Source organism: Chiloscyllium plagiosum, chromosome 12 (genome assembly GCF_004010195.1).
Source record: "Chiloscyllium plagiosum isolate BGI_BamShark_2017 chromosome 12, ASM401019v2, whole genome shotgun sequence".
NCBI classification, from domain to species: Eukaryota; Metazoa; Chordata; class Chondrichthyes; order Orectolobiformes; family Hemiscylliidae; genus Chiloscyllium; species Chiloscyllium plagiosum.
Window position 1 is genome coordinate 69,828,616 of NC_057721.1, and position 20,404 is coordinate 69,849,019.

Sequence of the window (20,404 nt, forward strand, 5' to 3'; positions counted from 1 at the left end):
ATGTTGACTATCCCTTTCCAAATACATGTACATCCTGTCCTTCAGGATTCCCTCCAACAACTTGCCCACCATCGAGGTCAGGCTCACTGGTCTATAGTTCCCTGGCTTGTCCTTACCACCCTTCTTAAACAGTGGCACCACATTTGCCAACCTCCAATCTTCCAGCACCTCGCCTATGACTACCGATGATACCAATATCTCAGCAAGAGGCCCAGCAATCACTTCTCTAGCTTCCCACAGAGTTCTAGGGTACACCTGATCAGCTGCTGGGGATTTATCCACCTTTACCTGTTTCAAGACTTCCTGCACTTATATGTTTTATTTTCATTCACCTCTACTGCACTTCTCTTGCTAAAGTTGTCTTACTTGCGTCTATCCCTTTTGTCTTTGATTTTTTATAATCTCTTTTTTAGGATGTGGGTATTATCCAAGAGGTCAGCACTTGTTACCATCCTTGAAGATGCTGGTGAGTTGTTGTGCTGTCCCACTGTCACTGTGATGTCATTATTCCGTGGTGCTATTAGGATTGAAGCTCCAGGATTTTGACCCAGTGACACTGAAGGAATGACGATATAGTTCCAAGTCAGGATGGCGTGAGGTTTGGAGGGGAACTTATTGATGATGATACCATGCACCTGCTGCCCTTGTCCTTTATTTAGATGGGAGTGTTCATGGATTTGCAAGCTTTTATGAAAGGAACCTTTGTGAATGGTTGCAGTACATGTTATTTATTGTGTACACTGTACTGGGCTGGAGGATTAAATATTTTAAGTTTGTGGAAGTAGTGCCATTCAGTGCCAGTAGTTGCTTAGTTTTGGATAGTATCAAGCGTTGACTTGGACCTGTCCTCACTCAGGCAAGTAGGGAGTATTCCATCACCGATCTGACAAGTAGCTGGTGGTCAGGATTTGGGGAGTCAGGAGGTAAATTACTTGCTGCAGAATTCATAAGTTTTGACCTGCCCTTGTAGCCATGGTATATAGTTCATTCTGATCAGAATGTTGAAAGTAAGGATTCAAAGGATGCATTTAATCCCATTGAATTTCACAGAGGTCTTTATGTTTGATTTGTTCGGAAATGGCTATTGCCTGGCACAAGTGTGGATAATGTTACCTAGCCCATGCCACTACTTTCCTTGCATGAATTTCCACATTGAATACTAATAGTCTGTTTGGTTGCATTAGGCTTCACAGCTTGCCTTGATCCTGGTCTTATTAAGCATGTGCACACATTTGCCAATTTTGTACATGGTGAAACTAATCCTTAATCTTACCCTGGAATTTTGAAGATTAATCTCCCAGGTACTGCTATAAGCAACCCATGAGTAAAATAGCAACATGAGATATGATGTTTTTTTAAATCTTGGTTGATTAATCAAAAAATAGTTGCAAATTAGAGTTTGATTTAGATCAGTTGGGAGATTTTGTACTTCCAGGAGTATGGCCGACAGAGTTGGAAACCATAGCTATAAGTGACATTCTGATCCATTTAAATCGTGGTGAAACAGAAGGGTCCATGTTTTCTTGCATCCTGCACCTGATGAGTGCAAGATGAATAGCTTTGTTTCCATGGCACTTTTTATCACTGTTCAAGTCTACATCCAATGTTCCAACAACTATATAATGAATGGTTGGAGCAAATCTGTTGTGGAGGTTTTATGTTAATTTCCTGCAGATATTTTAGGTTTTTTTTTTCTTTTTCAAAATAGCCACATCATATTTATTCAGAATTCTGCAAGGTACTTAATGAGGAATTCTATCTGTAAATTAGTGAGATCCTAAACCTTTCTACTTTTTATTTTCCTTTTCTTGTCCAGTTCGAGCACCTATAAGTCCAGTGACCAGTTCGTGTTAGTCAGATATACGCAGGGAAGTTGGGAAGGTGAACTCGGCACTGATGTTGTCGCAATTCCAAAAGGACCTAATGGCACTGTCACTATCAATATTGCTACTATTCTCCAATCGGAGGACTTCTTCCTGCCTGGGATAAACTGGCAAGGCATTCTGGGGCTGGCCTACAGTATGTTAGCCAAAGTAAGTTCATCATATTTCAAGTAATTTTAACACTATCTCTTCAGCCTTCCCAAGGAAGCTTGGATCAATATTACTTTTTTGTTTGAAAATATTGAGAAGTAACTGTGGAGCCAATTTAATGATCTGCAGCCAATTGGGTTCCTTACTGTTCATACTCTGCCTGTTCATTCTTTTACAGCCGTCCAGTTCTGTGGAGCCATTCTTTGACTCATTAGTGAAACAGATCAAGATCCCAAATGTATTCTCACTGCAGATGTGCGGTGCTGGATTGTCACTAATAGGTGAAGAGCAAGCCAGTCCCGCAGGAGGGAGCCTGGTAAGTTCTGAGAAAAGACAGGTTCTGGCTGTAAACTGAGTTATCGGCCCTTTATTGCCTTCAAACAGCTGCTTGAACTTTTGAGCCAAGTCCTGGGAGCGTAGAAATATATGCTTGCATCAACATTCCTATTCTTCCACAGCCTCAACTCTGAACAATTTAAAAATTCTCGATGTTCTGACTTGAACATTTACTGGTGTCAATGGTAGCCATGATGTGGAGGAGCTGGTGGTGGACTGGGGTGGACAAAGTTAAAGGTCACACAACACCAGATTATCGCTTAACAGGTTTCTTTGGACAAAGTTAAAAATCACACAGCACCAGGCTATAGTCCAACACGTTTATTTGGAAGCACTAGCTTTCAAAGCGCTGCTTCTTCAGACGATTGTGCTAGTGCCTCCAAATGAACCTGTTGGACTATAACTTGGCGTTGCCAGTCCAACACCGGCACCTCCAAATCCGGTTTATTTGGAAGCACTAACTATCGGAGCACTGCTGCTTCATCAGGTGGCTGTTGAAGGAGCAGCGCTCTGAAAGCTAGTGCTTCCAAATAAATCTGTTGGACTATAACCTGGTGTTGTGTGAATTTTAACTTTGGAAATTTAAGATTGAGATGAGGAGGAATTCCTTCTCTGAAGGTTGATAGACTTTGGAGCTCTTTGCCACAGAGAGTCGTAGGGGCCGAGTTCCTGTGCGTATTTAAAGCTAAGTTAGATAGACATTTGATCAATCAGGGAATCAATGCAAAAAAGTGGATGAGGAATGTTGGATCAGCCATGATCCTATTAAATGGCAGAGCAGGCTCACGGGGATGAATGGCCTACTGCTGTTCCTATTTCATATCGCCTGAAAATATAGCAGTTAGTGAGGCAATATCTGTTAAGTGCAGCTGATTCCAAGCCTGTGAATTTCAAACAGGGTAAACCACTGAATCTGGAGTATAAAAGGAATTACCTCTTTGCAGTGGTTTGGATTGCCACAGCCTGCAGTAGAGATGACCGTTTGCTGTTTAGAAATCTCAAATTAAATGTTCTCAGAGTTTGGATCCACATCTTGGTCACATTTTGTACAGTTAGAGAGCTAACTGCATGTATGCAAATTAGCGGCCTTTTAAGTAAAACACTCTTAATGGGAACAGTGGTGTTTTGGCAGGCACTGGACTGAAATTGGAGCCGGTGGCAGGGTGTTTTAAGTCAAACACTCTAAAGATGCAATGCCATCATTTTGTTATGGATTTATTGCAGGCATAAAGTGGGGAAAGGAAATTTCTGGTGTTAAGATCCTTCATGTTCATGATTATAGAACAATTAACCCAAAAGCACACAATGTGAGGTCTGATGCAACAACAGAGACTTGAGTATCTGTCTCTCATTCAGTGACGACCATTATAGATCCCTCTTTAATAATTAAACACTGACCTTTTGTGAAGTTGGTTCAGGTTTTGCAACCTGAACAGAGGAATGATGTCCATTGTTGACCTCAAAATCTCACTGACGGCTGTTGAATTATTTGTTGTGAGAAGTTTAACTCACTTAAGCAGTAATGTGATGCTAGAAAAGGAAAAGGTTTCAAACATTGGGCCGAAGGGCCTGTTTCCACACGAAGTAATCTAATCAAACTGATTTCAATGATTACTGTTTCTGTGGTTGGGGGCGGAAAGTGCGTTCCGCAGAACTGGGAATGCAACTTAGACTCAGTTTGCGCCAAATTCTGAAGCTGTAGAATGTTTGAGTGGGAAAACAGGTCATTGTATGTTATCATTTGCTTCTACGGTTAATTATATTGCAACTTTCAAGTTAATCCTTGAAATTTCAATACAAGGAAATGGATTTTTTAGACCTTTGTTTTCTCACTGAGATCTTTTTACACTGAAACTCCCTCTTTTACTTGCCTTTCATTGTTTAATATTTGCTCTTTTGACCAGTTTACACCCAACTGATTGTATTCAAACAGGCCTTCTACACAGTTTGTGTGCATTTTGAACTAGGGACAATGTTCCTGTTAAATTCGCATCACTGGCCACTTCTGCATTCTACGTTCTAAATCTTTGCATGGACAGTGTCTTCTAAATCCCTTTTTGTACTTCTAAGACTAAAACTAAATTCATATGCTGTATGTATGTGCCACAACACTAGGGTGTAATTCTTGCACACATGCTATTGTAGTGTCAAACCAGAGCAAGCTGTATGCATGAAAGTTAACTTAATCCAGACTAATAATAAAATTCAAGCCATCCATTTTTAGGCTTGTGCAGTACTTAAGCAATTCAAATGTATCTAGTTGATCTATCATCTAGCTATCCTTCTGTGTGCATAAGCACATGTGACTTAGTTAATGATGAAGCTGAATAATCAGGATATTTCCAAACATGAGGTTCTCGACTTCCAATATGGGGCGTTAATTGTAATATTTGGGATTAATGGCAATTTTTGGGTTTAAAAAAAACCTGAAATATTTTCACAGTGGCTCAGTGGTTAGTACTGCTGCCTCACAGCACCAGGGTCCCAGGTTCAATTCCAGCCTCGGGTGACTGCCTGTGTGGAGTTTGCACATTCTCCCCGTGTCTGCGTGGGTTTCCTCCAGGTGCTCCGGTTCCCTCCCACAGTCTAAAGATGTGCTGTTCAGGTGAATTGGCCACGTTAAATTGTTAGGTGCATTAGTTATAGGGAAATGGGTCTGGGTGGGTTACTCTTCGGAGGGTCGGTGTGGAGTTGTTGGGCCAAAGGGCCTGTTTCCACACTGTAGGGAATCTAATCTTAAAAAAAAACAATTTGGGATTTGAATCATCAACTTTGAGATTAAGTATCATTGTCCACCTTACTGAGAAAACTAAATCTATCAGCTACACTTAAGAGGAGCTACCTTTTCTGTGTAAAAGATCCCTGTACAGTGTTGTAAGAAACTGAAGTTAGCTTGAAGAAACAACCATCATGCACAATCCCATTGAGGTTGAGACTTTACATCACAGATTAAAAACACGGATGATTTTTATTCTACTTTCTTGCAGTGAAATAGGTGCTGTCCTGAACTGCTGACCAGAAAAATGATAGGGGTTGTTGCACACTTGTTAATGGCAACAATGCAAAGCAGGTGAGCGTATACAACCGCAATTGACAGGTTTCTCGTTGGTGGCAGAAGTTGCTTTGAAATAGAGTCATGGAGATGTACAGCACAGAAAGAGACCCTTTGGCCCAACTTGTCCATGCCATAGGGCAAATCTTTGTTTCAGATTTATTTATTGAACTCAAATTTTGGCACCAGTTATGGTGGGAGTCAAATCCACATCCCCAGAACTTTGTCTTGGATCTCTGGTTTACTAGTGCAATGACAAAGCTACAACACTGCTCACCTCCCCCAACCCTTGCACGAGGTTTACAGTCAAATGATGGTAAATGGAAATGCTGTCACTTTCAGCTGCAATGAAACTACTTTTTCTTTCTTAAAAGAACGCATTATTCTATGAACCAACAAAATAATATAAAGATCTTTTTGAATAAAAGCCTACTTGGGTAAAATATGTGCAGGAGGTAAAAGACATCCATGTTGAGGATCTGTACCTTTTGTGTTGCTACTGACTTTTCGTAGAGCAGAGCTCCCTATCTCTCCTCTACCCACTATCGCAGGTTCTAAGCAGCATTCTTTACTAGCTTCTTGACTGATATGTTCTTTTCATTTTCTTTTCCAATTCCTCATGATTTATGGATGGGATTTTTAATTTATGCTAAATTTAAGGCATCCTTTTTCTTGCACAGCTCCTATGGAACCAAGGTGAGAGTGCAACAAGCCTAATTAATCTAGGACCCTTGCAGTCAACAGAGAGGATATTTTATGATAATGGGTTGACTTTCAACAAAATATTATTTTTCCTTCTGGAAATGAAGACCTCGCTGGCAAAGCCAACATTCCTAACTACCCTTGAAGATGGTGGTCTGCCATATCCTGAATTGCTGCAGTCCCCAGGATGCAAGTACATGACATTGCTATTTGGAAAGTAGTTTCCAGATTTTGAGCCAGCAATATTTTTCCAGGTCCGAATACTGGGGACTTGGGGAGAAACTATCAAGTGATGGTGTTCCCATGGGATGTTTCCCCTTGTCATTTGTAGGTTGAGGGTTTGGAAAGTACTGTCAAAGGAGCCTTGAAAGTTTTTGTATTAAAATAATGTTGACCATTATAATAGAGTTTTTTTTTTCCTTGTTGCTTTTAGGTGATGGGTGGAATTGAATCGAGTCTGTACAAGGGTGATATATGGTATACCCCGATCAAAAGAGAATGGTATTACCAAATTGAGGTTCTTAAATTGGAAGTGGGGGAACTGAACTTAAACCTGGACTGTACAGAGGTAAGCACATCATCCATTCTAAGGCACAATGTTTGCTGGCGGCAAGAAATTTTAATTGAAATGTGGGAGAGCATCATTCAATACCTAATGAGAAATAATTGGAATTGATGCCTTCCATCAGTTCTCGCATTTGAGTGTTGAGGTGAAGACCACCACTTTATGACTTGATTACAAAGGAGCTGTTTAATAACTTTAGTATTAGACTCAATACATTTGCCATTCACTTGAAAGTGCTGGTATTCGAGCCCAAGATACGTTGTGCCTTCTACATTTCAAAGCATTGTTGAGTTGCATAGGTAGAATTCCATTAATTATTTTTAATTTGAGTCTTTAGTCACAGGAGCTTGTATTTGACAGCAAGGTCCTTTTTAGTTAGTATATGGTTTGTATTGAAGCTCATGCTGTATGGGATTGACCATTTGCTCATGTATTTGCAAGATTAGTTATGACTTTCTCAAATTTAAAAGGAATATTTGCCAATATAGTTCTAATCTACCTTTACTGAACATGTTTGTTAAATTCCATGTGTTGAGTTTGTTGCTTCTGGTGTGTTGTTGAGGTATTGTATTGGAAGATGCAATCGAAAATGTTGAATGAAACCTGCAAATTGATAACTCAAAATTGCACTTTTGATGTACAACCTGAGAAATTTCAAAACGCAATAGGAAGCTTTGATATTTTCTTTTTAAGATTTAGCAGATACAGTATTCTCGCTGTTTCATCGACAATAGATGGATGTTCAGACACCGTTGTGGACAGAAAGTTACTAGTGTGATTTTTTTTTTCCAACTTGAAAACTAATGTGAGAATAAACCTCCCTGCTTCTCACCAGTAACAGAATAGAAGCAGTGTGCAAGTTGTGCAGAAATATTAAATGATCTGTGACTTTTTGAGGGAGGAAGAAATGAAATGTAAATGTGCTATTTTTGCAATGATGGATTATGGGGCTCAGAGCTGTGCTTTCTTTTTTATTTTAAAGTTCCCCCTTTAATTTCTGTGTGTGGGCAGTGACATGAACTTGCATTTACTTTTTGGTGCCTTTTCGAGTGCTACATGATAGAGCTTCATAACATTGCTGCAGTTGTGCCCTGTTTGAATTCCAGAAATGTTTCAGGTTGCTGCTGTGAGTGGAGGCGTCTACCTGTTTAAAATATGGTCTGGTATTGTACATTTCATAATTACTTAAAATCTGCAAATAATTGACTTGTCCCTTGACGTTGCAGGCCAGTGAGAGGAGAAAGACTGACATCCTCCAGTTACTGGCTGTACATGTCTTGCCACAGCTGCGGGAGAACTAGACAGCAAGACATCCTGCTTCTGTCTGCTGTCCCATTACTGGGACAGTTAAAGCTGTACAATTGTTGTTTGCAGATTGGAGTAATGCACCCAGTGTGGGATAGTCTGTGAATGTTGGCTGGATACTTAAATACAAAGGACAGCTACTTGTTCTGCATCCCAGTGTGAGTTTGCCCTTTAAATAAACAATACTTGGAAATTTATTAAATGTAATTGTTTAAACTGGCTTCTTTTATCAGCCTCGCACTCCCTCCCCTCCAACTCTCCTCAACCTGTCAGGAAGGTGACTCAGCTTTACAAGCCAATGTATTGGTTGGCTGAATCATTGCTAGGCAACAATCAGTCAATCTGATTTTAAGTTGGCTGTTCCAGGATGTTGAACTGTGAGCAGATCTACAAAGAATGAGGAATGTACTTTGTTCAAAAAAAATCTCAGATCATGTCAATGTTGCTTCATCCAAACTGGTTTGTTTTGTATCCATTGTCAGTTCAGCAGGTGAAATGGTTTAGAGTTGAACTTCGCTGACTGCAAAGGATACTATAAGATTAGGTTTGGGGGACAATGAGAATGGAACATGCTGTTCTGAAAGTCAAAGATTAGATAGATGGCTTGTGTTATATTTTAGTTGTGTTTTACATGTAATTTTCTCATTCAACTGAATATAAAAATATACATTTGAATAGTGCCATTTATGACTCTGGGAGATACTAGCGTTTGTTTACTTACAATGGATGAGCCTGGATTTATATAGCGTAGCACAGTTGCTCAGTGATTAGCACTGCAGTCTCACAGCACCAGGGACCCGGATTAATTTCCATCCTTGGTCGACCATCTGTGTGGGGTTTGCCCATTCTCCCTGTGTCTGCATGTGTTTCCCCTCTGTCCAAAGATGGTGCAGGTGAGATGGATTAGATTAGATTCCCTACAGTGTGGAAACAGGCCCTTCGGCCCAACCAGTCCACACCGACCTTCTGAAGAGTAACCACCCAGACCCATTTCCCTCTGACAAATGCACCTAACACTATGGGCATTTTAGCCTGGCCAATTCACCTGACCTGCACATCTTTGAACTGAGAGAGGAAACTGGGGCACCCAGAGGAAACCCATGCAGACATTGGGAGAATGTGCAAACTCCACACAGGCAGTTGCCTGAGGCTGGAATCGAACCTGGGACCCTGGTGCTATGAGGCAGCAGTGCTAACCACTGAGCCACCGTGCTAAATTGGCCATAGTGTCTAGGAATGGATTAGCTTTGAGAAATGAAGGGGTACAGGGGTAGAATAGGGGAGGTGGATCTGGTGGGATGCTCTTTGGAGATGATGAACGTGATGGACAGAATCCCTACAGTGTGAAAATGGGCTATTCAATGACTCTATGAATTTGTGACCCATGTACAAACAGAGATGGACGTTTTGAAGTGTGATCATTTGTTGTTATGCAGAAATTCATCCAACAGAATCCTCCACAAAACGTTAAGAGGTAATGATGAAACGTTCTGTCTTTTCAAGTTTGCCAAGGGATAAATATCAACCAGGAAGCTTGTTCTACTTCAAATGTGACCACAGAACTTTTGTGCTACTTGAGAGGATCATGGTTAACAGCTGAGCTGATTGATGTCATCTTCAACAGCATGCACTCAGTTAGATAACCTAAATTATTGCACTCAAATCCTCAATATGAGGTCTATCTCTGTGTCACTGAGCCCCATATGACAGTAAGGATACTCCAGGAATTTAATTTGTATTTATATAAAATTTTAAAAGTTATTTCTTTTTCCAGGACTGCCTAACAGTACGTTATTGTAACTGGCATATTGGCTCTTCCAGCCCACTGTTTAAACCGGGTTATGGGTTAGTTCAGTTCTTGGGCCTGTATCAGGGGATCTACATTATTGATGTTCAATTTACCATCAGTGCTTTGAGTTAGATTTATACAGGCCTGACAGTGACAGATCAACTTAAAGTCGCATTGTCACTTCACTCATCATTCTTAGTCTTGCTTTTATTCTGAAAATGCTTCCTGTGGGAGTTATCACTTTACCGACACTAGTGTTTGTTTTCCCTCTTCCCCCTAGTACAACTCTGACAAGGCCATTGTAGACAGTGGTACCACTCTCCTGCGCCTACCAATCAATGTGTTTGATGCAGTTGTAGCAGCCATCAAACAAACCTCAAAGGTAAGAGACTTTGCGACTGGAGTTGTGAAGATGTTATTTAAGGTTTTTTTCTATGTTTCAAATTTAGGATGTGGACTTCATTGATCAAAAATAAATTGACAAGTCATCACTGAATGTAGCTTGAATCCTTTCCCTTCCCTTGACCTGCTGTGACTTTCCCTCATCACTTTTTGTCTTGCATGTTTCCACATGCCACAAATTGGCTCAAGATGGCAGCATGAATCTTTGTGCTTGTACATACTGGAAGCTACACATATTAAACACATACAACACTCAGGGCTCTATTCTTTAACTATAGAACATGTATTCATGCCCTACGCCTGTTTCAATTCAACAAAATAGATGATAGCTATTCGCTGGTCATTGGTTCAGGGCATTACGATAAGAAATCAGTCAAACCGCCTGGTTTAAACTTTGATGGAGCCTGGCCATTAACTGTCAATCAGCTCTAATGGTTACATTGATCGAGGCAGTGCCATGAGTAATCAGAGTTCACTTGTCAACCAATCAGTACTCTTCTCGTGCTGGATCAATATTGGTTTTCCCTATTTTTTTTTTTGTTATTATTGCAAAATGTCTTGATGGATGCAAAATGAAAAGCTTTGACAAAATGTCTTTCCTCGATTTATTATTCATATTTTAGCATCTTTTTGTTTTTCATATTTTATCCAATCTTCTGAATGTTGTCCAATTATAGGCTTTTTCTATAAGTTTGATGTTATCTTTAACTCTTAATTGCCCACACGTGCACACAGACTATCTTTTTTCCTTATATTGAGTATTTAAATTGAACTCCAGCCAAAATTAATTCCCATTTACCAGCAAAGTGCCATTCCATTTGAACCAGTAAGTAGAGTGACATTGCACACTTGACCAAGATTCTTTATTTGTCAGAGGTGCAGATTTGAAGTGAGCTGATACAATTGATGACACTGCTCAATGTCCAGTGACGGACTTGAGTCACAGGAAAATTAGTGGAGCCATTGTTGACCCTTACTAACACAGTGAGGCTTCGCCCTTAAACTCCTATATTCATATGATTATCACAGCTCTATTAAATTGTATGATGTTCTACTTTAAAACTTCCTATTTGTAACCAATTTAAGGCTGCATGTTTGTTGCATTTTCAGTCAGGCAGTGTAAATGCCTAGACTTTCAGAACGTCTGTGTATAAAACATAGAAGCAGAAGTAGGTATTCAACCCTTTGAATATGTTGTAATAATTTCCAACTCCGACCTTTCTGCCTTTTCCCTATAACCCTTGATTCCTGTACTTATGAAAATCTGTCTATCTCAGCCTTGATTAGGCAACTTTGCCTCCACCCCCCTACAGTGACACTAACTTGTTGTCTTCCACCTGAGAACTTGAATTGCTGTTTACCTCTCCCATTGAATTCATTTATAAATGCGGATTTCAATTCGTAAACCAGAGATAAAATGAAAACACTGCAAGCCTAATTCATTTGGGCTTCTGCGAATGATACGGCATGAATTTTGATGGGCATGAATTCCAGCCCCTCAAAAACAGTATTTTTGTAATAGCTGACTCCAAAAGTTTAACGTTTAAAAGTCGTGAAAAAAATTTGACTAACACTTGAGTATAGACAGTATATGGGGTAAAAGTGCAGATACTTGACATTTATATCTGCCGTTGCTCATTAGGTTAAGCAATTTTGGATTGCCAGCTTTCATCAGTTGTTTTAGTCAGAAATATTATTGAATTTCTCCACCCCGGAAATTTTGTATTAGATTTCTTAAAACAAAAGGTAAATAAAGATGCCTCTCATTTCTACTAACTCCGAGAGCAGGGGTCATGGAAGTGCAGCCTATGTGGCATCATTCCAGTCTCTGACTTGTCGGGCACTTAGTTAATTATTTTCATCCAGTCGCCTGCTCCACTCAAACTGCCAAGATCAGTCAGTAACGTGACCTCATCTACTAACAAGCTCAAAGCGCTAATCGCTAGCCATCAACTCCAGGCACTTGTATCACAGAGCTACCCCCCCCCCCCCCCCCAGGATCACACTCTTCTGAGAGTTCAGACACTGTCATAGGATCTGAATTTTAATGTGTTGTTGGCTTATTCTATTAGCCTCTCTCTTTAACGTTCCAATTTTTAAAAGTTCTGTTTTTTTAAAAAGTTATCTGTTCACGGGGTATGGGCATTGCTGGCTGGCCAGTGTTTACTGCCCATCTGTGATTGCCCAGGAGGCAGTTAAGATTCAATTTTTCTATGGATCTTGGTCAGACCAGTTAAGGATGGCAGATTGCTTTCCCTAAAGGACATTAGTGAACCAGATGTGTTAATAAAACAATCCACTATTTTGTATATGGTCACCATTAGGCTAATTTGGGACGGCACAGTGGCTCAGTGGTTAGCACTGCAGCCTCACAGCACCAGGATCCCAGGTTTGATTCCAGCCTCGGGTGACTGTGTGGAGTTTACACATCCTCGCTGTGTCTGCGTGGATTTCCTCCGGGTACTCAGGTTTCCTCCCACAGTCCAAAGATGTGCAGGTCAGGTGAATTGGCAATGCTAAGTTGCCCATAGTGTTTGGTGCATTAGTCAGAGGGAAATGGGTCTGGGTGGGTTACTCTTTCAAGGGTCAGTTGGGCCAAAGGGCCTGTTTCCATACTTTAGAGAATCTAATCTAATCTAATTCTTCTATTTCTCGTTTTTATTGCGAACACATTTCACTGCCTCCATGGTGAGATTTGAACTAATGTCTCTAGAACATTAAACAAGAAAAAAACAAAGATTTGCAGATGTGGAAGTCCGAACCAAAAGCAAAAATTTGCTGGAAAGACTCTGGAGGTCTGGCAGCATCTGTGGAGAGAAAGCAGAGTTGATATTTCGGGTCCAATATGATCCTTCTTTAAAACCTTTTCTAGAACATTAGCCTGGGGTTCTGGATTATAGTCCAATGACAGTAACAGTATGGCACTGTCTCCCCTTTTGTTTAGAAAACTGTGGATGTTACTTGAGCTAATGTGGTGTGCCGCACACTCTGGAGAAAAACTTGGAAAAACAGGCATTTGAGTTATGTTTAGTGACCATTGGCAACTGTGCTATCTGTTATTAAGGCCCTAACCTCTGAAACTTCCTCCCTAAATATTTCTGACACCCTCCTTTCTACTGGGCACTTTAAAACGTAGCTCTTTGAGTAAACTTTTGGTCAGATGCCCTTAATGTGGCTTGATGTCAATTTTTTTTCTGATGACCCTCGTGAGATATGACAAGAGACTTTACTGCAATAAAGTCACTGTACATTTTAAGTTCATTTGGTTTCACTGGAAACAGCAATACTGAGGGCTTCAAGAGATGTTGCCATCTAGTAATAGGGAGACCTATTAAATCATTAAATCTTCCTTCTATTTCTGGAGGAACAGGGACAGAGCTGGAAGTGAGATTTGATTAAGTCATGACCACAAACTCTAATAGGAGATCAAAAAGAAGACTTTTTTTGAATTGGTGGGATGGGGGCATTGGTTTGTGCTGGATTACCCATTTCTACTTCACAGAAGATTGTAATTGTGCATTTTTGCTTTAGAATTTCTTGACCAGACAGTCAACCACAAAGGACTGGTGAGAAATGGCAAGTAGTGGAAATGGTCAGCAGTTAAGGCAGCATCTGTAGAGATGTTCAGACCAATGTGCTTTCCCACAGTTCATCAACTGAGTTTGCTTTCAGATCAGTGTTCATCTCCCAGGATGCTGGAGAGCAGTGGCTGCATAATAGCAGCAGGTGATGGTGACAGATTGCATGGCCAGAATTCTGGCACTTGTATTAATATACTTGAAGTCACTGAGCAATCATCTTAAATTGCTGAATGTCTCTCAACACTTGCAACTTGTTTTTGTTCTAGACAAGTGCCTCAAGCTCATGACTTATTTATCATTTAAATTTTGCAACTAGAGTTTCTCCAATATTTTGTCACCCAGGTTACACGGGCACAATAAAGTAATTGGTTTCTTGGCTTGAACTGCCACCTGTTCCTCCTCCCTTACAGCATCTGAAGTGCTTTTGAAGTAAAAATTGATTCTATTGGGGAATGGGAAAGCATTTTGTTTTGCTTTCAAAATGTAAAATTTTCTTTTTAATTCAACATAACTGGTGATTGGGCTTTACGCTGTTTTGATGCTAAACCAACCCCCAAAACACATTTGTGGAAGCTCTTTGCCTACATGATGTCTGGCTTAGTAGCGTAATAGCTCCTTTTGTTGAGGTCTGGATCAACTATAGCAAGTGTACTTTGCATATTATACAAATATGGCCTTTCTACTTTCTGGGAGTAGATGTTCAATTTGTATAAAATGCAGGCCCTGTCCCCTTCTGTAACCACAGGAATACCTTCAAGAGTTTAAACTTGTTCAGGAGCACTTCTTCAGAAGACCTGCAAGTCCCAGCCTATGATTAACACACAATAATGCTTGTTGATTTGCTTAAGGAAGGAAGAAAGTTGAGTTGAGAAAATAAAGCATGATGTAAAATGTGTTTCCAATTGTCACAGCCTTTATATGAATCACTCCAAATCCCTATGTTTCTGATGCTAACCTTTTGTGCATCTGCACTTTCCTTTGCTTCATCTCTGGTGGCCACGACTTGCATCATCAAGCCTCTCAACTGCTCCATCTCTGTCTCCTCCTTTTTAAACCCGTTACAGCGAGCAGGCTTTTGGTAATCCTTTCCAAGACCATCACATTTGTTCATTCTGCATTTTTATTGGATTAGAACAGTGAAGCTTGGGGTGATGTTTGTTCATGTTATGGGTGCTATATAAATGCAAATTATCATTGGGCAACTTATGGTACATTTCTAAGACTTGTACTCATTCGAGACAAAGGCTTTTTCTTTTGTAATTATCTCCTTTTTATGCATTTAGGTTGTGGGGTTACAGAATATTTGAACTCTTGATTTATCTAAAACTGAACAGGGAGGTGGCAGTGGTAACAGTGTTGATGGAGGTGCCAATCCAGCTGGCATCCTGGCAAGTTTAAATGTCTGATCGGAGTCTGGAACACTGAAAGTTCCCCTGCTGTGAGATTGAGTTGCAGACTTCAGAGCATTCCAACTCCTTACCTTAACAGTTAGGCAAGAAAGCTTACAGGAATTATAGTTCATCCTATGTCTTGTCTAGATATAAAACCACCACTCTCCCCACAAGATACCTGACTCAAACCCTGATCCTCCTAGACTTCTGACTGTCCCAAACCTGACGTAACTCTTTTACCACCTCAAGAACTGGAACTAACTCATCAGCTCCAATCCCCGCCCTTTCAATGGACCCTTAACTTTCACTCACTCACCTTTCCCTCCCTTTGAATGGCCTATGCACCTTTTCACTTATTTCACACTGGCCTTCAGTCATTCACTGCCAATGTGTTCAGGATCTTTTAAACCATGGCCACAGGAAGTTGTGGCTAAAGAAGGGGAGTGTGTGTTCTGTGTCAATCCTCTGCTCTGCAGCCTGCCTGGAACCCCAGGCTACACTGCTTCATCTGGAAAGGTCCCTGGCCCAGAAAACTCCAAAGTTAAGTGGACAACTTTTATTTAGCCTGATTTACGTCAGGAATAGGAACCACAGCTTTGCTCAGAGAATTCACAGTCATAGGCCCTAAATGTCTACATTAAAGTAACGAATATTATAAACTAAGACCCAATGAGACATCTCCTCCTATTTCATCTTTTACTTGCATTGTCACAGATTTAGGTGAATTAATTCAATATTCTGATTAGATAGCATGAGCCAGCAGAGATGTGGAAATAGAGTCGAAAAATGTGGCACTGGAAAAGCACAGCAGGTCAGGAAGCATTTGAGGAGCAGGAGAGTCTATGTTTCAGGCAGAAGCCATTTATTAGGAATGTGGAGGGGGAAGGGGATGAGAGACAAATAGAGGGGTGGGGCAAGGTAGCTGGGAATACGATAGGTGGATGCAGGTGGGGGGTAGTTGTGATAGGGTGAAAACTCCTTTTTGAGCTGGGAGAGTCATGTTCCAAAGAACGTTTGACCATTTTAGTCAAAGTCTAATGTTGCAGCTTACAATTCTGTTTGCAACTCCCATGTTTCTGAAGCTTGCTTCCCTTTGTGTCTTGGCAGGTTGCAGAATTTGCCGATGGGTTTTGGTCAGGCAGCCAGCTGGCCTGTTGGATGCAAGGGACCACACCTTGGTCCTATTTTCCCAAAATCTCAATCTACCTCCGAGGAGAGAATTCAACCCAGTCTTTCCGAATCACCATCTTGCCACAGGTAAGCACCAAGTTCGCTTAACTTTACCTTAAACTGATTGGGCCGGTAACTTAGTCACTTAATCTACACACCCCTTCTCTTGCATTCAGCGTTGTACAAGAATATCTTTCTGCACAATATCTGGGTATAATAATACAAGTGAAGACAGTCCTACTTGAGGATAGAAAGGATTACAGAGGAACCTCAATTATCTGAAGGACACAGGCGGGGACTATTTTGTTTGGTTAATTGAATTCTGGATAATCAAATGCCGGATAACATAGTTTAGTCGAGCATCGGGACATTGCAATCTTGCCGGATAAATCGAGATTCGGATAATCGAGTGCTGGATAATCAAGGTTCCTCTGTACATTGAATAATTGTAAGTTCATTGATTATGTATTATGGTCTAGTCGTGACAAAAACAGTGAATACTGATAAATGGGGAGGCTAGCAATGGCACTTAGATAGTATTCCAGAACCCCAGGCTAAAGCATTCAAATCCCACCATGGCAGATGGTGAAGTTTAAATTCAATGACAAAAAACTATCCAATGGTGATAGTGTTATCACTATCAATTAGCACTAACATCCTTGAGAGAAAGAACTCTCCTCTCTTTCATTTTTTAAAATTTACATGTGGGACATAGACATTGGTGGCTGGCAAGGATCTATTGCTTGTCCCTAGTTGCCCTTGAGAAGGTAGTAGTGAGCTGCATCCCTAAGACCTACAGTCTGTGTGCTATAGGTAGACCCATAATGCCATTAGTGAGAGAGTTCAGTGATTTTAACCCAGTGAATTTAAAGGAACAGCAATCTATTTCCAAGTCAGGATGGTGAATTTGCAGGTGGTGGTGTTCCCACATGTCTGCTGCCCTTCTCCTTCTCGATGATAGTGGTTGTGGGTTGGGAAGGTGCTGTCTGAGGATCTTTGGTGAATTCCTGTCTATATGCCATGGAGGTATACAGCACAGAAACAGACCCTTCACTAAATCCCAAACTAAATGAGTCCCATTTGCCTGCATTTAGTTCACATCCCTCTAAACTGTTCCTATTCATGTACCTGTCCAAATGTCTTCTAAATACTGTAACTGTACCTTCATCTACCACTTCCTCTGGCAGTTCATTCCACATAGGAACCACCTTTTGTGTGAAAAATTGCCCCTCAGCTCCCTTTTAGATCTTTCTCCTATCAGATACACTCCTTAGTTTTGAGCTCCCCCACTCTAGATAATCACCTTATCTATACTCCTCACCCTTCAACCTCCTATGCTCCTGTGGAAAACTCTCTGCTTATCCGGCTTCTCCTTATAACCCAAACTTTCCAATCCCTGGCATCCTGGTAAATCTTTTCTGAACCCTCTTCAATTTAATAAAATTATTCCTGTAGAAGGACAACCAGAACTGAAACAGTACTCCAAAAGTCACCTCACCAACATCTTGTGCAAACTCAACATGACGTCCCAAATCCTGTACCCAATGGTCTGATCAATGAAGGCAAGCCTGCTAAATGCCCCTCTTAACTACTCTGTTAACCTACATGTGTCTCTTACCTGCTTGCTAGGCAATTAGGGACGGACAATAAATGCTGGATTAGTTCAACAATATCTACATCTCATGAACAAATAAAAACTGTGTAGGAGTAAATTACTAAGTATGGTGGAAGCTGTATTCCAGTAATTTTTGTTTCCAATAAAGTGTTTTGTTATAAACTCTTAACATACATATTTGTTACCGTACAGTTGTACATCCAACCAATGGCTGATATTGGAGTCCAGTTGGAATGCTATAGATTTGGAATCTCCTCCTCGACTAATGGATTAGTCTTGGGTGCCACTGTGATGGAAGGCTTCTACGTTGTATTTGACCGAGAACAGAAACGAGTTGGGTTTTCTATCAGCTCATGTGCAGGTCAGTCTTGTGCTGCTTGTGCTTAGTAAGCGTTATTGTGCAGTGTGTTCATAAGCCTCATGTGTCACTAATCTTGCCACAGGGCTAAACAACAATTGAGTCTGTTCTTTGAGCTCTGAGGCTGAAAGGGCCTTGACTCGAGATCTCACTGCAAGAATATGATCTTTGTTGGCTTTATTTAATTTTAAATGAAACAAACTATTACTTAAAGAATTGGCTTAGATTTCAAAGCTCATTTGATTATCACAAAGTTCTCCTGGTGCTCACTATACACTGGACCCTTTCTGTAAAAGCTACAGCTCGAATGTTGGAATGAGAGTGCCGTTAGTATTGTATTCCAGTAGTGAGCTTGTTAATTATAGAACCAATGTGTGTACAAACTGTGATCATTTTACATTTCTCAAATCCTGCTAAAGGAGCAAATAAATAATGTTCATTTTTGTTTTACTGTGATTCTATCCTGCTGAATGGCATTTCAGGATGATTTATGAATGACAGAAGATTTGACCAATTCATATTCAATAGCAATGCTTGATGTTGCCATTACTACTATCAAGGCTTGGGTCAAGAAATGTCTCTGGATTTGCTGCTGCTTTTGTGTGGTCTTCTCGGCAAGACTAGCAAACTAATGGGGGCAGTGCCGCATAAGGTAGCGGTTCTGAAGGTGTTCGTGTTGAAGCTGATGGTGGCTCGGTCATTGGGAGCTGAAGCTATCAAGCATGAGGTCTCGATGGCAATAGCTGGGTTTGCAAAGATGCCTATGCATTCAGTGTAACTTGTATGTATTGGTACCATACAGTAAATGACTGTTCAAGTGCATCTCATTACAACTTGATAGCAATGGGAGAAGTGAAAGCACCAACTAGAGACGTCCATGGTTGATGTACTCATTCGGTCTTCTATAATCAACGGATACTGTATGTGTTGCTGCATCAGTCCCACAAAATATTTTAATTCAAATTCTTAAGTTTAAGACGACTTAAAACTCAAATTTTCTTTTGAGTTGGTTATTTTAAAATCGTAGAAAGGGGAATTAATGGCAACAATCTACCCCAGTCACATGCAGCTAGAGACTGATGTCGCAAGATGCGACAGACAGCTTCAAGTCTGAACCTTTAGTGCTTTATAGGGGTACAGGCTGCAAATTTTCTCTGAACTAGCCTTCTGCTGCCCTTCCAGGAAATTTACCCACAATGCCATGGGAGCAGTTCCAAGGAAATTCCGCACATGTTCCTTTTAAAGAATGTGGGTGGTATTTTGACCTTCAGTAGGGATACAGAAAATGTGGTAGAACTGGTCAGCATGCCAAACAATCGATCATTCTGTTGGTTTGGAAAATGGCCACATTAACATTGTTGCTTTTACATCCCTTCTAAAAGTTACATTTTTGGACCTTTTGAGGTTTTCCAGTTGACCTGAGCTTTACTGCAGAGCATTAAGTGCTGCACTGAGCCCAGGATTGATCCTGTTATGGAATTGTGTTTTGCACACCTCCCAATCCGGGCCCCTCAACCTTGAGATGGCTCAAGAAAAACTTGCAGAAGGATTGTGTTGTCTCATCAGTTGGCGGGACCTGCTGTGCAGGTTCTGTTCCTTGCCTCCAGGTACAAGGCTGGCAAATAATAAAGAACCTGCCTGAAAAATACCATGCATTTATGTAGTGCCTTAAGCATTGTCACACATCACAGCAGACCTCTCAGGAACGTTGTTAAACAAAATTTGACACGCAAACTTCAGGAGAGTTAGGTCAGGTGACCAAAAGCTCACCAAGAAGTTGGTGTTTGTGAAGCACCTTGAAGGTGGAAAGAGGGGCAGAGAAGTTCAGGACGGGAGTTTAGGGTCTTGGCTGCAAAAGACAGGGCCGCTGACAGTGGAGCTGTGAAGATCCAGGAATGAGGCTGAGTTCAGAGGAATAACAATATGCTGTTGAGCTGGAGAATATTACACAAATGTGGAATAATCTTAAAATTATAGTAAAGCCATTAAAACCTTTCTCTCCAAGAATGACATGTTTTTGCTGAAGAACTTTTTTTTTGTGGATTTGCAAGGCTTTTCTTTGCAATCCATGCTCTGTCGCGCTCTCTCTGTCGCGCTCTCTCTGT

At 40.7% G+C, this 20,404-nt stretch overlaps 1 protein-coding gene across 1 annotated transcript in view; it reads left to right on the forward strand.

The window, feature by feature from the left end:
* bace2 (beta-secretase 2) overlaps positions 1–20,404 on the forward strand; it is a 79,218-nt gene that overhangs the window by 41,241 nt on the left and 17,573 nt on the right. Inside the window, exons 3-8 of the mRNA XM_043701365.1 lie at positions 1,817–2,033; positions 2,212–2,349; positions 6,557–6,691; positions 10,063–10,164; positions 16,264–16,413; positions 18,134–18,302. Of these exons, the coding sequence (XP_043557300.1) occupies positions 1,817–2,033; positions 2,212–2,349; positions 6,557–6,691; positions 10,063–10,164; positions 16,264–16,413; positions 18,134–18,302 (911 nt within the window). The remainder of the gene's footprint in view (positions 1–1,816; positions 2,034–2,211; positions 2,350–6,556; positions 6,692–10,062; positions 10,165–16,263; positions 16,414–18,133; positions 18,303–20,404) is intronic.